We start from the raw sequence: 16,280 nt of genomic DNA, 5'->3' as shown, positions 1-16,280 counted from the left end.
AATAACCCAATTAGAATATAATCAACAGTCAGCCATCTTAATCTTTCTCTTGGAATCTTTCTGTACTGTGCAGAGATACAGAAGATTGTGGCTGTAAATAGCGTCCTCTTCTTGCTTCTGCTTTCTATTTTGAGGATTAGGATCTACTGTGATTAACTTTCCTTTTGAAGCTTCTATTACTATGCTAATAAAAAAAAAAGGAAAATAGTCAAAAGACACGACAATTATTTCATCCGAGAGAATATACAGATGGCAAATAAGCACATGAAAAGATGTTCAACATTACCAACCATTAGAGAAATGCAAATTAAAATAATAATAAGGTATAAATATAATGAGGTATCACTGCACATCTATCAGAACAGCCAAAAATAAATAAATAAATAAATACTAACAACACCCAATGCTGCCAAGGATGTGGAAATCACAGACCAATCAAATATTGCTGGCAGGAATGCAAAATGGAACAACTGCTCTCAAAAACAGGTTGGCAGTTTCTTACAGAACTAAGTGTATAGGTACCATATAACCAGCAATTGTACCCCTGGGTATTTATCTCACAAAAGTAAAAACTTATGCTAAAAAAAAAACAGTCTACAAATGTTCAAAGCAGCTTTATTCAGAATAGCCAAAACCTGGAAACAACCCAGCTTTCAGTCACTGAGAAAATGGTTAAACAGACTGTGGTACACCCACACCTGGAATACTACTCAGCCATAAGAAAAGAATCAACTCTTGACATGTTGCAACACTTGGATAAATTTCACCAGGTGGAAAAAAGCCAATCCCAAAACTTTATATACTGCATGATGCAATTCAGAAAACAATTTTGAAATGACAGTTTTGGAAATTAGAGAACAAATTAGCAGTTGCCAAGAGTTAGGGACTGGAGGAGGAAGGGAACATAAGAGGCAGGAGAGAGATTGGTGTGGTTCCAAAAAGAAAACACAAGATGTCCTAAAAACAAAAAGGGCAATGGAATTCTGTATCTTGACTGTGTAATCTAAACATGTGATAAAATTATATAGAATGAAATACATACAAACACACACACACACACACACACACACTAAAATTGGGGAAGTCAGAATAAGATCCCTGGATTGCATGGCTGTGATATTGCACTATCTCTCTCTATATACAAAAGCCTAAGCAACCAGCTGGCCAGCTGGTAGCTATGACTCACACTGACCACCAGGGGGCAGGTGCTCAATACAGGAGCAGAAACCACAGGCATGGAAATATGGAACAGACTGATGAATCTCAAAGGAAAAGGGGGAAGGGGGAGGGGGCGAAGAGATTAGCCAAAGATCTTATATGCATACTAAAGGCCCGGTGCAATGGTGGGATCCCTCAGCCTGGCCTGCACCCTCTCGCAATCCGGGACCCCTTGGGGGATGTCAGAGAGCCGGTTCAGCCAATCCCCACAGGCCAGGCCAAGGGACCCCACCAGTGCACGAACCTGTGCACCAGGCCTCTAGCCTATATAATAAAGAGGTAATATGCAAATTTACCATCACTCCTAACACATAAGATGGCCGTCCCCATGTAGTCAAAGATGGCTGCCCTCATGTGGACATAAGATGGCCAGCAGGAGAGGGCAGTTAGGGGTGACTGGGCTGGCAGGGGAGGGCATTTAGGGGCAATCAGGCTGACAAGGGAGTGGTTAAGGGGTAATCAGGCTGGCAGGCAGAAGTGGTTAGGGGCAATCAGGCAGGCAGGCAGGCGAGCCAGCAGTCCTGGATTTTGAGAGGGATCCCAGGTTGGAGAGGGTGCAGGCTGAGCTGAGGGACACACACACACACACACACACACACACACACACACACACACACACATCATGCACAAATTTCGTGCACTGGGCCTCTAGTTAGTTTTATAAGACACTAGAGGCCCAATGCACAAAAATCATGCAAGAGTAGGCCCTTGCAGCCCCACCCACTGTTCATTCCAGAAGGTCATCTGGAAGGTCAGTCAGGAAGGTTGTTCAGCCCTCCGGTCTAATTAGCACATTAGCTCTTTACTATATAGGATTACTGGTGGGGGAAACTGGGTAAAGAGTACACAGATCTTTCTATGTAATTTCTTACAACTACATGTAAATCTACAAATATCTAAAAACTAGAAATTTAATAAAGTTTTTAAATAGAAGGCAAAGCTAAAAACAGTAGTAGGCTCTACAATTGTGACAAGCTTAAAACACTGAGTGGCACCCTAGCCAGTTTGGTTCAGTGGATAGAGCGTCAGCCTGCAGACTGTAGGGTCCCCAGGTTCAATTCTGGCCAAGGGCACGTGCCTGGGTTGTGGGCTCGATCCCCAGTAGGGGTTGTGCAAGAGGCAGCCAATCAATTATTCTCTCTCATCATTGATGTTTCTATCTCTCTATCCCTCTCCTTCCTCTCTGAAATCAATAAAAATATATTTAAAAAAAAAAAAAAAAACAACTTTGTGGCCCACCAGTCCACAGGCTCCCACAGTGGCAGGATCTGCAAACAGCTGAGGGCTCCACAAGCATCCACAGTTGGCCATGAGCAGCCTCAGATGACGCAGACACTCCAGGCTGCACAACCTTCGGAAGGAGAAAGCCTCCCACAGGTGTTCTTTAACCCTCCTTCGCGCGTACATTACACAAAAAGGAGCTGACCCCAGGTCCCAAGCCTTCAACAGGTAAAAGAATCTGTCTAGATTTCACTAACTTTTAACGTTTACAGTAGTATTTCTGTTTAGAATCACCTTCATTTCATGTAAACGATACTGATGTTCCAATTAGAGTATCAATATAAAAATTTCCTTTAAAAATAAATGCATTTCAGCCCGGCCGGCATGGCTCAGTGGTAGAGTGTCAACCTATGAACCAGGAGGTCACAGTTCAATCCCCGGTCAGGGCATATACCGGGATTGTAGGTTCAGTCCCCAGAAGGGAGCATACAGGAGGCAGTCAATCAACGATTCTCTCTCATTATTGATGTTTCTATCTCTCTCTCCCTCTCCCTTCCTCTCTGAAACCAATAAAAACCTATTTAATAATAATAATAATAATAATAATAATAATAATAATAAATGCATTTCAGTTATAAAAAAAAAACTTAAAGAAAATAGTAAGCAATTGATAGTAGAGGTGTGATAAGCTTAAATGATACCGAGTATGCTTTGTGAATGTCTGAAGTTTGGGACACACCACTCTCTAGCAGAGGCCTGCAAGCTATGCCCTGTGGGCCACGTCTGGCCTGCTGCCTGTTTTTATAAATAAAATTTTATTGGAACACAATCAGACCAACTCACATATTGCCTTTGGCTGCCTTTGCACTACAGAGGCAGGGTTGAGTGGCCACAACAGAGACAGCATAGCCCAGGAAGTCTAAAATATTTACCACGTAGCCCTCCGCAGGAAGCGTTCACAGCATGCCAGGAAAGCATCCCAAGCCTGGCCCAGCATCCCACTGGCCCCAGGTCCTGAGGCCGAGTGTGGGAGAACAGCTAGCTCCAGGCAACAGCATCTCCTTCGGGGAAAACCGTCCAGCTAGAGCTCTCTGCAGATTTACACCCAGCCTGGCATTAGCATGATCTTTGTTTTGTACTGGCCTTGAACCTGACCATGCACTCAGGGAGGGGGTCTTAGTCATCACTCGGATCCCCCACAATGCTTAGCACAGTGCCTGACAAACAGGAGAGTCAGATGGGGCTTGTTTATACCCTAAGGCCAGCATAGGGCTTTCATGCAGCAAATGTTCCCGTTCAATGTCCCCAGGCTGTAGGTTTGCAGAATAACAATCTTCCAAGTTTAAAAAAAAAAAAAAAATCTCCCTGCGCCCCCACCTTGCCCCCACAGCATCAGGTGCATAAACAACAGACAGACTCCTGCTCGGAGGTGGATGGTTCATGTTCAGCAATTATAACTTCGCTGGAACATTGGATGGTAATCACTTTATGAGATCAGCTTTGGTAGATTTCACAAGCTAAGAGCTTTAATTAGGTGGGTTACATGAGCAGAGCTGTACAAAAATATAAAACGCAATATGTGAAAACAATCAGACCGGCTACCTGCATAATCTCCCTGCAATTACATGATTTATCGCTGTTGGTTTTGCAGCTCCTAAACTCTTCACTTAATTAGGGTGTTTTTAAGAGAACACATGTCTCTTGTGGTCTAATATCTTCAGACAAGGAAGTCAGCTATTATGTAGCCAGACACACATGAAAAAAAAACCTCCACGGATAATAGTGAAAGATATTGTTGAGCTACTATTAGCAGGGCCAAAAGCTTTTATGCGTTCATTAATTCACATCACAAAACGTTACGAGTGTAATTATACAAAGTCCCATGCTAGGATCCTGGATGATACAAAGATAAAATGAGTGTGGAACCTTCTTTCATAAAACCTAGGAGAGGCCCTAACTGTTTCTGGCTCAGAGAATAGAGCATCAGCCTGCAGACTCAAGGGTCCCGGGTCTGATTCCGATCAAGGGCATGTACCTTGGTTGAGGGCACATCCCCAGTAAGGAGTGTGCAGAAGGCAGCTGATGGATGTTTCTCTCTCATCGATGTTTCTAACTCTCTATCTCTCTCTCTTCCTCTCTGTAAAAAAATCAATAAAATATATATTTTTTTAAAACAAACTTAGGTGAGGAATCGTTAGCCTGTTCAGCAGGCTACTTCTCAAGATGTTAATAAGGATTCGGCAAAATTATAAGGAGTTCTTTAACGTGGGGGTTCCGAGAGCCTTTAAAATGTTTCTATACAACCAAACCCCTCCCCCCCCCCCCCCCCCCCGCCTCCGTGTCATTTGTTCACAGAGCACTTCACCAGACTGTCTCGTGGACCACGTTTTGAGAAACACTCCTGGTAACCAACTACAAAGCTAAAGGAGACAGTGGAGGGGGAGCAGTGGGTGTTACAGGTAAAAATTTTAACAACCAGTTCTCCAAACTGGGGAACAGAAGCCCTGGTGTTTGCCAATTACCGTGGTGCAAATACTTCCACCAGAGCTGAATTCCAGCTACAAACAGGACGTCCCTGAACACAGATATGGGAACAAATGCCCACAATGGCTCCCGCACTACTGAAGTCTGGGGAGAGAAAGCCGTTCCCAGCTGGGAGGACGGTGAGCAAAGAGAGCAGCTTGGGCTAATCCCAGGGTCGGCAAACTGCGGCTCTAGAGCCTCATGCGGCTTTTTGGCCCCTTGAGTGTGGCTCTTCCACAAAATACCACGGCCTGGGCGAGTCTATTTTGAAGAAGTGGCGTTAGAAGAAGTTAGTTAAAAAAAAAAATTTGGCTCTCAAAAATAAATTTCAATTGTTGTTCTGTTGATATTTGGCTTTGTTGACTAATGAGTTTGCCGACCACTAGGCTAATCCATTCCCTCTACCCAGTCTGAGTTTTCTTGTGACCAACAGATAAGCTAAGGCCGCCGGGAAGATTTAGAATTTGCTGCATGGAAAACTACATTGCCCCTTAACAGCTTTGCAGGCCTCTGTGTAAGGAGTAGCTTACCGAGGCAATCCGGCCACCTCCAGTCTAACTCATACTTAAAATCGTGGTTTTCAACACATTTAAGAACATGATACGGGTCCTTGGGGGAAGAAATAAAGAGTCCCCAGTGAGAACCCACAGGATATAGTGACCAGTACGGACACGTGGTGCTTACCTGCTTGGCTTTTTGATAAATGACCCCAAATTTGAATGTGTTCTTGACATCATGCTCATCATAGGACACAATCATGTGGGAGGCCTGGAAACCGTGGGGAGAAAAACCAGATTGTTCATTCATTTGGAGGGAAACGGAGCGGGAAGCACCCATTCCAGTGGAGAGCGTGCCCCCTGACACCCACACGTAGAAGGGGAGAGAGGGAGAGAGGGTGAAGTCAGAAGCAGGCGGTCAGGATGCGACTCCAAAGCTCTTAGCTGCGTCTCCACACCTGAGCGTTCCCCAGCCGGGGCCAAACCGCTGGACCACTGATTCCATCCCCATCCCGATGTGCCAGCCACGGCCTGGGCTCACAGGGGGCCCGGCAGGACTCAGGGAACTGACTGTAGCCTGTGATGTGAACGGCGAAGCCAGGCCCCCACAACTGGTAAGCGAGGGTGACCCCAGCTCGCCTCCCCCCTGTAATCAGCAGGTGATTTGGACAAGGCACTGCTCCGGCCGGACTGCAATCCCCTTTATCTGTAAGCGAGGGGTCTGCCGGAGCCCCCTGTTAGGAGTGGCACACCCTAATACAATCTGCAAAGGGCAAAGAAGCCTGACCACTGGTTCTGTCTGACTGTCCACTGCGCGCCCACGAGTTGGTATCTGAGGGTCCGAAACGCCAAACTCCCGCTGAGAATCTGCCGTTATGTAATGCTCACAAACACATAACAGCGAGTGAGCCACTTAGCTTCTCTGGGCCTCCGTTTCCTCATCCATGAAACGGAGATGTGTGGTTGTGAAGGTTCAATGAGATCCAGTGCACAGAGCACCTGTCATCATCATCATCATCATCATCATCATCATCCTCATCCTCCTCCATGTAATTCCCCAGAAAGCTTAGAGTGGACCCAGCCCAGTGGGGGAGGGAAGATGTGGATGCTACTGGGATATCCTTTGCAATAAAAAGGAGGGATCCAACCTCATGTCATGCTGCGGGAGAAACAAACCAGCCCGACGTGTCTGGCCGCAATAGGAGGCCGGGGATAGGTTGCCACACATGACATGTCTCGGGGAGGCCCGCAGCTGCCTGGGAAACGGACACTCGGGGCACCTCTGGCCGACCCACCGGGAGCCGCCCACTTGCCGCTGGGATGACTCAGAGGAGCAGAGCAGCTGCCCTGCCGGAGCAGAGGCACCCGGCCATGGAGGCCTTCCAAGGAACATTCTAAACCCTGTGAATTCTAAACACACACACACACACACACACACACACACACACACACACTCTCTCTCACACACACACACACACACACACACACACTCTCACACACACATACACACTCTCACACACACATACACACACACACACACACACACACACACACGCACCAGTCGGAGTAACATCCCAGCCGGACTAAGCCGTCCTTCAGTTACAGAAAACATGGAAACCCAGCTGCTCCTAATTGCTACCACAGCAGGAGGCTTTCCAAGGGACAGAGAGAGCCATGTAAACGGGCGCCATTAGGCTCTCTCCGTGGACAGGATCTGACAACAAACACTGCCCAGCCTGTAGTTAAGTTGGGCCTTTATGGTGGGATTTTCGTCTTTGGTTAAACCTCACTAATTCCGCTTTAATTATAAAAAGAAGGGCATTTGGAGTGACAGAAAGTGCTCGGTGGAGCGCAGCGTATGGCTGGGAAGTGCCTATGGATGCGCAGAGCGCTGGACAGAGGAGCCTTCTCTGTGCAGAGAGGGCCCATCCTCAGCTCAGCCAGCTGCACAGGGATGAGCAGAGGGACCTACCCAATCGTGGACATTTAAGGTGTCTGTTCCAGAGGGTTCTGGATGTCCAGCCAGGAGAGCGCCTCTCTTCCCTGCCAAACATTTCGGTTCGTGCTTCCTGGCTGTCAGAACTGGGACTCGGGCATGGACCGATCCAGCCCCAGCAAGCCCAGGGTCACAGCACTGACCACGGTGCAGGCTCAGCTCAGCCCTGCACCAGCCTCTCTCCAGACCCCGCCAGCTCAGGAAGCAGCAGTGAGTGGGTGCACGGGGTCTCTTCCTGCGGACAGTCTAACGCAATTCACTGTCTGTGGGTGATTTAAGTCCTGTCCCGCCATAATGGTCCTTCCGTGGGTTGGAGCTTTGTTGTGTTATTATTGCTCCTCCCGCCGCCCCCATGCCCACATCAGAGCCGGGGTGAAGATTAGGACAGTCCTAAGGAAACTAATAACTAGAACCAGCCGGGTTATGATGCAGGGCTGAGCAGGAGCTCGGAAGGCCTCAGAGCTGCAGTCACATTGGCAATGAGGAGCTGCAGTCTTTTTAGTGGGGTTCTGCCTTCTGTGTTCCCCCACCACCACTACCCTCTTGGATGGCTGACCAGGTCTGCACCAGCCTCCACCCCCAGTTCAAGGTGCAACGCCCCCCAGCGCCTACTCAGGGCTGCAGGAGCAGGGGCGGTGAGAGGTGGGGAAGCTGCCACTCTGCCACCTGCACACAGCTGGGGGCATCTCGAGCAGGAGACCCAGGCGCATGAAAAGTTTGTGAAGGATGAGCAGGGGGAGGGGAGACATGGAGGTTTCTCACAGAGACCCCACAACCCCCACCAAGATGCAGAGGATTCCCACAAATCCCTGCGGAGCTGCAGAGCCCTGGGGGAGGGGAGGGGCGAATCTCACCTTGGGGTACAGGACAGGGCTGAATTTCAGTCCCACTGCGTCATCACAGAACGCCTGACGGGGAGAGAGAACACACAGTTCAGGGACCGCATCTGGAGAGCATCTGGGCTCCCCGGGCCCCTGGGGAGAGAGCAGGGGAGGCCAAGGCCTGCGGCGGGTGCGGGAGGCCTGGCCTTGGCTCTGGGCTCTGCTGCTCAGGGTCCAGTGGCCAGGGAAGTGAGCTAACTCCCTGGGCTCCTGTTGAAGGGAGGCACCGAAGGCACTGGGCTCGATTCTGCCCGGCATTCCCACTCCCTGAGTGCGGATCCAGCCCCATTCAGCTGACCATCCTTCTCCTCCCACTGGCTGATTCGCTCCCCAGTTCCCGGGATCCCAGAGCAGATACAACCCCCACCCCACCCCCATTCCCCACCGCCCGCTCTCTCCCCCTTCCTCCCGCCCCACCCTCACTCCCCCTCCCCCACCCCCCCCATACACCCCCCGCCCCCCCCCGCCCGCCAGCTGGTGGCTCCTGCCTGAGGGCTCCTCCATTTGAATCAACAGCCTGGCCATTCCTAACCCCAACTCTCAGCTGTGGAGGCTCCCTGGCCACCCCTCCTCTTCCTCCTCTGTAGTCCCGCTCTCCACACCCAGCCCTCTCCTGTCTCCTGAACTAGCTGTAAACTTGGGGGCTAAGACCCTGGATTATTCTGAAGATGAGACAAGGGAGGGTGTCAGGAAGACAGAGGCGTCTGCCAGCACCCCGCCACCCCCCCCCCAACCTCATCCATGCAGCCAAGGGCCAAAGAGTGCAGCGGCCTTCCCCTCCCCAAGAGTAAACCCACCCAGGACAAGCCTCACCAGCCCAGAGGCCAGCCCTGGGCTAAAGGAGGTAGCCACCCTCTCTCGGGGCTTGGCATTTACCTTGGCAATCTGCGGGATGCTGGGCAGCTTGCTCAGGCCAGCCAAGGGGATCCGTTCATGCACCGTCTTCACTTTGGACCTGCAGGAGGAGGCGTGTCCACAAGCAGCAGGGTCAGTGAGGACGGCGGCTGAGATCGTGTCCGACCTCAAGGCAGGGACACTTGTTTCACGTCTCCCGGGGTCAGATCTGCCTCACTGCACCCAACCCACGCAGTGGGCACCACACTCAAGTGATGGGAAAATGAAATGCTACGTAGGTACCTCATGGGGGGAGGGGAGGAGTGGACACTTAAAGGGCCTGCTGTCCAAAACCATATTTTGGTAAAGCTGTCCAACACCAAAATATGGGAAAAGCCAAATAGTCACCTTCAAGGTCACCATTCTTTTTTGGTTTCTTTGTGGGGGTTTTTGTGTTCTCCCAAAGCACTGGGTACAGCTTCTGGATATATTTAGGTTCCCGCATGTAACTAAAATTTTATAAAAAGAAACTAATATTTGAAAAATCTGGATTTACTCAAAATATAAATGGGATGAAAGTTGCTTTAGAAAGGGATTTACCATAAGGCTCTAAATTTATCCCGTTCCCAATTCATCTAGCACATGGTGAGTGTGCTGGATTTTACTGAATGCGTCTCTGCATCTGCTGAGATAATTATAGGGTTCTTAATCTGTAAAAACTAGTGGATTACATTTCTGTTGAGCCATCTTTTCATTCCAGGGGTAAAGATTCCACTTGCGTGCGTATTATTTTTTCACGTCATGCTAAATTGAATTTGCTAATATTTTATTTAGAGTTTCCCATCTATGTTCAATAGCAACACTGGCCTATTTTTTTTTTTTTCCTTGTGCTTCCCTTGTCAGGTTTTGATTTCGGGAGGTTATTCCAGCCTCATAAAATTGCTGGAGAGCGTCTCATCGTGTGAAAGAGTTTGTATACCACAGGGACCTTCTGATGCTTAAAGGTTTGCTAGAAATTGTCTGTGAAATCTCTGGGCCACTTTTTGTGGGAGGATTCTTGGGCTACCAATTCCATTGTTGTACGGTGAATATTTAGGTTTTCCTATTCCTCATTGGATCAATTTTGGTAATATATATTTTTCTATAAAATTATCATCAAGTGCATGGATAACAAGTTGTTTGGGGTTCTCTTTGCCCTTCATCTCTATTTGCAGGTGGGCCCTTTCCTCATCTTTTCAGGTAGATGGCTTTCAGTTTTGTTCATGGTCTCAATTTCTTTGTTATTTTTGCTTTCTACTTTGCTAGCTTGTTCTTTACTTCCTTCCTTCTGTTTTCTCTGGTGTTGTTTTTTGTGTTTTATTTTTTTTCCTATTCTTTTCCTAACTTCTTTTTTTTAATATATATTATTGATATTTTACAGAGAGAAAGGGAGAGGGATAGATAGTTAGAAACATCAATGAGAGAGAAACATCTATCAGCCACCTCCTGCACACCCCCCACTGGGGATGTGCCTGCAACCAAGGTACATGCCCTTGACTGGAATCGAACCTGGGACCCTTCAGTCTGCAGGCCGATGCTCTATCCACTGAGCCAAACGGGTTTTGGCTTTTCCTAACTTCTTGACACACACACTTATACATTTAATCTTCCTTCGTTTTCATGAATGCATTTAAAACTATACATCTGCAGAAATTGGTTTGGCTCAGTGGATAGAGCATTGGCTTGCAGACTAAAACTATACATCTTCCTCTACCATTTTTTTTTTTTTTTGCATCCCACACATTGATAAGTAGTATTTTCATTGTCATTTGGTCTAAATATTTTGTCAGTTCTTTTGTGATTTTTCCCTTTAGCCCATGAGTAATATAAAAGGATTTTTCCTTAGCTCTCCAAATGCATGACTGTTTTTTCTTCAGTATTTTAATTGTTGATTTCTAAATTTTTTTATATCCATGGAACATCATCGGCATGATATTATTTGAAATGTATTGGCTTAATTCATGGACTTTTTTTCATGTTCTATATGGGTATGAAAAGAATGTACTTTTTTTCTTTTGTTGAGTTCAGGAAAGTATGTTACAAGATCAAATTTGTTCATTGTATTGTTCAAATCTTCTATAGCCTCACGATTTTTTTGTCTGCTTGTCTATTGGTGTATGGACTGTTACTGAAATCTCCCATTATAACCTAGGATTTGTCTACTTCTTATATTCCTAACAGTTTGGGGCGTTTTAAATTCAAGACTAAGTCCAGTTTCACACGCTCAGGACTGTTCGCTCTTCTGGGTGGACTGCTCTCTTCACCATTACGTGGGCTAAGGGCCCCGAGGTTCACGTAAAGGGCATCTTTCCTTGCCCAAGCGATGAACAGATTCAGAAATAAACAAAAAATTAACAGTAAGGCAGCTGGAAGTCAAAATAGCTCCTTTGTTACTGATAAAAGCCAAGAGGGAGCACGCAGGGTAGCGTGAAGATGAAGTGAATCTTCTGACTAAACTCCAGAATTACCCACCCAGTCCCAGCCAGTGCTGGGCAGGGGCAAGCCTCCTCTCATGGGTCCTGCTCAGGGGGGACTTGCAGTCCAGGGGAGCAGAGGGAGGCCCTGATGGCAGCTAGCTCCAAGAGCACAGTACAGATATGGTGATAAAGTATATGAAAAAGAAGATACATGGATAATAGACTGAGAGGCCCCAGCTTTGGTTTTAAAGGATTCCCGAAGAGAAGAATGAGGAAGCCAGTGGAGAACTGTCCGAAAAAAGCATGGCTGAGAGTACTTCAGAACTGAGGAAAGAAAGCACACCGTGGTGCTGGACAAGATTGTAAAACAAAACAATCCTTCTAGACACCGAAGTGAAATGTTAGAACATCGAAGATAAAGAGGCGCCCTGGCATACTCGGATCAGTTGGTTGCCCATCCACTGAAAGATTGCTCATTGCATTCCCGGTCAGGGCGCATACCTGGCTGTGGGCTCGATCCCGGGTAGAGGCCATGCAGGAGTCAGCTGATCCATGTTTCTCCTCCACCCCCATTTTTCTCTATCCTGCCTCCAGTTCCCATCAGGGCCATTGGATAGCACAGCTCGTGAGGCACCATTCCTAATATATGCCAGTCACCTGACTCATCACCTGACTCATCAAGGCAGCCTCCTGACTCATCTGCCTGCTGTTTGCTGGCTTAGCCTTCCCTTCAAGCCATCCTCCTGACTCTGGCCAGCATTCATCCCACAGTGCAAGTCTGGTCACGATGCTCTTTTCAGGAGCTCTCCCATTGGCTCACAGGGTTAAACTCTAGGTTCCTAGACAGAGTTTATTCATGATTTGGCCCTTTTTTTTTTTTTCTTAATCTTTCTAGCATGACCATTCAACCTTACACACATTCTCAACTGTGTATACACCTGTACACACACACTCCACCACACTCAAGCTCTTCGGAACTTCTTTCACTTCTCCCAGACCATCTATCTTTGGATCACCCTCCCAAGCCAATAATAACCCATGTCCATAGGAGAAGATGAGTCAGAAGAAGGAATAAGAATATGTAATGGGAACGGAATGCTTCCTATAGCCAGATAACAAGAGCTTATGCCTCACATGTCCCTCTCCTGAGGGAAAGTCTGGCATGTATTGTTATGCTTTGGTTAAACAAGCTCTGAGCGGATAAATGCTTTCCTAATATCAACCACTTCTGCATTCCTAAAGTAACTCTCTCTTGGCTATAGTGAATTATATTCGAATTAATCCTCAAAGATCAGCTTAGATTTGAGTTGCTGGAATTGGTATTTTAGTTAGAATCTCCTATCTTCCTAAGGAATATTGGACCCTATTTTCCTTCCTTTCTTTGTCCCTTTTCCTTGGTCTAATATTGTTCATGAGAATCTCTTAAGCATTGTTAAATTCATTGGGAAGCTTTCATATTTGTTTCTCTTGAGCAGTTTAAGCAGCCAGCATGAAATCTGTTCCTTGTGAGCTTAAAACTACGACCTGCAAACCAGCCAGACCCAGAAACTTTTGGAGAGAGAATACCTTGCAAATTTTTCTATTTATTACATAGTTATTGTTCAGGTTTCTAATCTCGTGTTAAATGAGCATGCTTTCCTAGAAAGGCATCTGTTTCAAATAAAACTTCCACTATAATAATGTGGATTGAATATAACATCTATTAGTAATTTTTTAATCATCTTCACATCTGTGGTTATATGCCTCTCCTAATGCCTAATCTTGTAGATTTTTATTTTATGTTTATCTATATTTGACTAGCTAGTTACCTATTTTGTTGTTGTTTTCTTCCAAATGAAGTGTGTCTTTTTCTACACCACATATAAATCTGTAGCCTAGATTTCTACATCAAGTTTTGTGCTCATTTTATTTCTAATTTATTTGTTGGCCTTAATCCTTCTTAATTCCTTCCTCTTAATTCCATTTAGGTAATAATACTGGTGATAATAATAGCAGCAATCATTGTTGAATAGCTACAATATATCAAATTATAAAGCAAATATGTTTGGCAAAGTATCTGCTTTTGAAATTTATATAGATTTATTTTATGCCTCAAGAGATTGGTTCCTAAATCCACATGCTATCAAGAATTACCTGAAAGATTTTTAAAAATAGAAATTTGGACTGACAATTCCATTTTTAAAAGAAGCAAAGGTTATAAACACACTGTACAGAAAATAAATACATGTGTTCCCTAAGTATATGAAGAGATGCCCAACATAATTCAATAAAATTATTGTAAATTTAAACTGCATTAACATACTGTTTTTGCTTGTCAGATTGGCAAAAATCCAAGTGCTTGACAAAATATTCTGTTAGAGTGGCTTTGGGAAAATAAGTACTCTGATGCATTACTGGTGAAGGTTCAAGTTTATAAACCTCCTACAGCAGGCTATTTGGCAATATCTATTAAAACACTAATGCATTTATGTTTTGACCCAGCCAACTCACTTCTGAGAAATTATTTTAAACCACACAATTTGTACCAGGATATTCATTACAGCATTATTGCAGCAAAATACTGAGAGTGGCCATTAATAGGAGATCTATTAAATAAATTATTTCACGTCCATGTAATGGAATACTATGCAGCAGTAAAAGGAATTAACAAGCTAGCTTCTTCATGTACTAATCTAGAAAGAACTCTAGATATATTAAGAGAAGTGTGTTACAGAACAATGTTCTATAGAATTCTAGAAATAAAAAAGGAATAGGAATATATGTTATTTATGTCTTTATATATCTTAGATATTTATATTCAAATATACTGTATATGTATGTGCATGTTTAAATTTTTATTGTCATTTTAAAAAAACGTGTGTGTGTGTGTGTGTGTTTTAATTTTGAAAGAGAGAGGCAGGCAGAGGGATAAAGAGATGGAAACATTTGGCTACCTCTTTTTTCCTACTGGGATCAAGTCCAAAACCCAGGCATGTGCCCTGACCGGAACTCAAACCAGGAACCTCTTAGCTCATGAGTCAATCCTCAACCACTGAGCCACACTGGCTGGGCTTTATTAGCTTATAAATGGTCTGAGCCTAGAAGTCTGAGTCTTGTTTTTTTGTTTTTCACTTTTCTCTAAGATGACTGCTGCAGCACATTCAGAGAAAATCACTGATCTCCTTACAATCAATGTGTGGATATTCCATAGGCACTGGAAAAGCAGCCAAAATCTCTGTTAGAGGGTCAAAGTTTGATAATCTCATTATTTATGTGGATTATATATATTGGTAGATACAAATACATATCAATATATATAATTCACATAAATAATACTGAGATTATCCAAGTCCTCTCATTTCCTATCTGTGATAAGTTGTGTTGATCTGTAAGTGATAAGAAGTGTGTTTTAATCTACCACTATAATTGTATTCTGTGAATTTCTGCATATTTTAATCATTATATATATACATATATGTGTATATACACTATATCATAATATATACTGTTAACAATAAAAAGGCTCAGCATAGATTTTGTTCTTTACTGCTTCTGATGCCATTGAAAATTCTTTGGGGCCATTTTTAGTTTACTTATATTATCTCTTTCATTTCAGCAGCAACCCTTTTGTCTCATTCTGTTTCCTTCCATTATCTTTTGTCTTTTCTTTCATACAGCTTATTTTTTCAAGAAGTTTGTTGAATATACAAAGTTAGCAAGTAAATTTTACTTGGCTTCCTATAATAAATCCTTTCTAAAACACTATTATTGCCCTGCCTTCTGAATGCTAGGCTACGGTCTTTTAATTTTTTTTTAATTGGGTGCGTGTGTGTTTTAGAAAGAGGAAGGGGGAGAGAGAAAAAAAACACTGATGTGAGAAAGAAACATGGATCGATTGCCCCACACCGAACCCACAATCTAGGAATCGAACCCACCACCCGTATGGGACAACACTCCAACCAACTGAGCCACACCAGCCAGGGCCAGGTTATGCGTTTTTAGATGCAGAAACTTTTCTTTCACTGTTTTGTGGGGATCTTTTTCTCCTCCTCCTCTTCCTTCTTCATATGTCAACTTGAATAGGAAGAAATTGATTCTGGTTTGTTCTTTGCTTCCAAATTGTGGGTAGGTTCTTCTTGGCTACTCTCACGGCACGTACAGAGACTGTTAAAATACTCTTCTCAGATTTTAGGCTGCAGAGCTGGTTGTTATGAGACATCAATTAAATAATCCAGAAGCCCACGAGGAACGAGGAAGAAGCTGGGACAAGAGCCACCGCCAGCAGAGGAATTTCATCTCTACATAATTCCTTCTTTGTGTCTGCTAACACCGCTCGGCCATGGGGCCAACTTTTTACGTCTGGTTTCCAATTTTTATGCCAAGCACACGATGGGACTGTCCCACCCCTAGCTGGTATAAGGCTTCTCTCCACCTCCCTCCCACTGGCTGTCTGTGGGAGAGCCACATCTGAGCTTGCCTTGGGCTCCCATGGCAATGACTTCAAATTCTGTTGGCTCAAAACAGCAAAAATGGTTCCACGTGGAAAGACCCCGGCTGTGCCAGGACTCACCTTCACTTCTGAAAAGTAGGAGACTCCCCCAGCATCTCCAGTGTCAGTGTTTCCACATGACACTGCTTTCTAAGGAAGGAGAACTGGGGTCCAGCTCTCAATCTC

The 16,280-nt window shown here is 45.1% G+C and overlaps 1 protein-coding gene across 18 annotated transcripts in view; it reads right to left on the bottom strand.

Moving 5' to 3' along the window:
* The window catches only part of RAP1GAP2 (RAP1 GTPase activating protein 2), a gene marked incomplete at its 5' end in the record, with an annotated part of 219,295 nt that overhangs the window by 35,137 nt on the left and 167,878 nt on the right, over positions 1–16,280 (bottom strand). For all 18 annotated transcript variants that reach the window (XR_014793065.1, XM_084862918.1, XM_084862909.1 and 15 more), the window contains 3 exons: positions 5,647–5,730; positions 8,310–8,363; positions 9,213–9,291. Coding sequence is in view for 17 of the 18 variants with exons in the window: in XM_084862918.1 (XP_084719044.1) it covers positions 5,647–5,730; positions 8,310–8,363; positions 9,213–9,291 (217 nt within the window). The remainder of the gene's footprint in view (positions 1–5,646; positions 5,731–8,309; positions 8,364–9,212; positions 9,292–16,280) is intronic.

This window comes from Pipistrellus hanaki (genome assembly GCF_964339955.1).
Source record: "Pipistrellus hanaki genome assembly, chromosome: 16".
In the NCBI taxonomy this organism is placed as follows: domain Eukaryota; kingdom Metazoa; phylum Chordata; class Mammalia; order Chiroptera; family Vespertilionidae; genus Pipistrellus; species Pipistrellus hanaki.
This window is presented reverse-complemented; position numbering and strand designations above follow the sequence as displayed.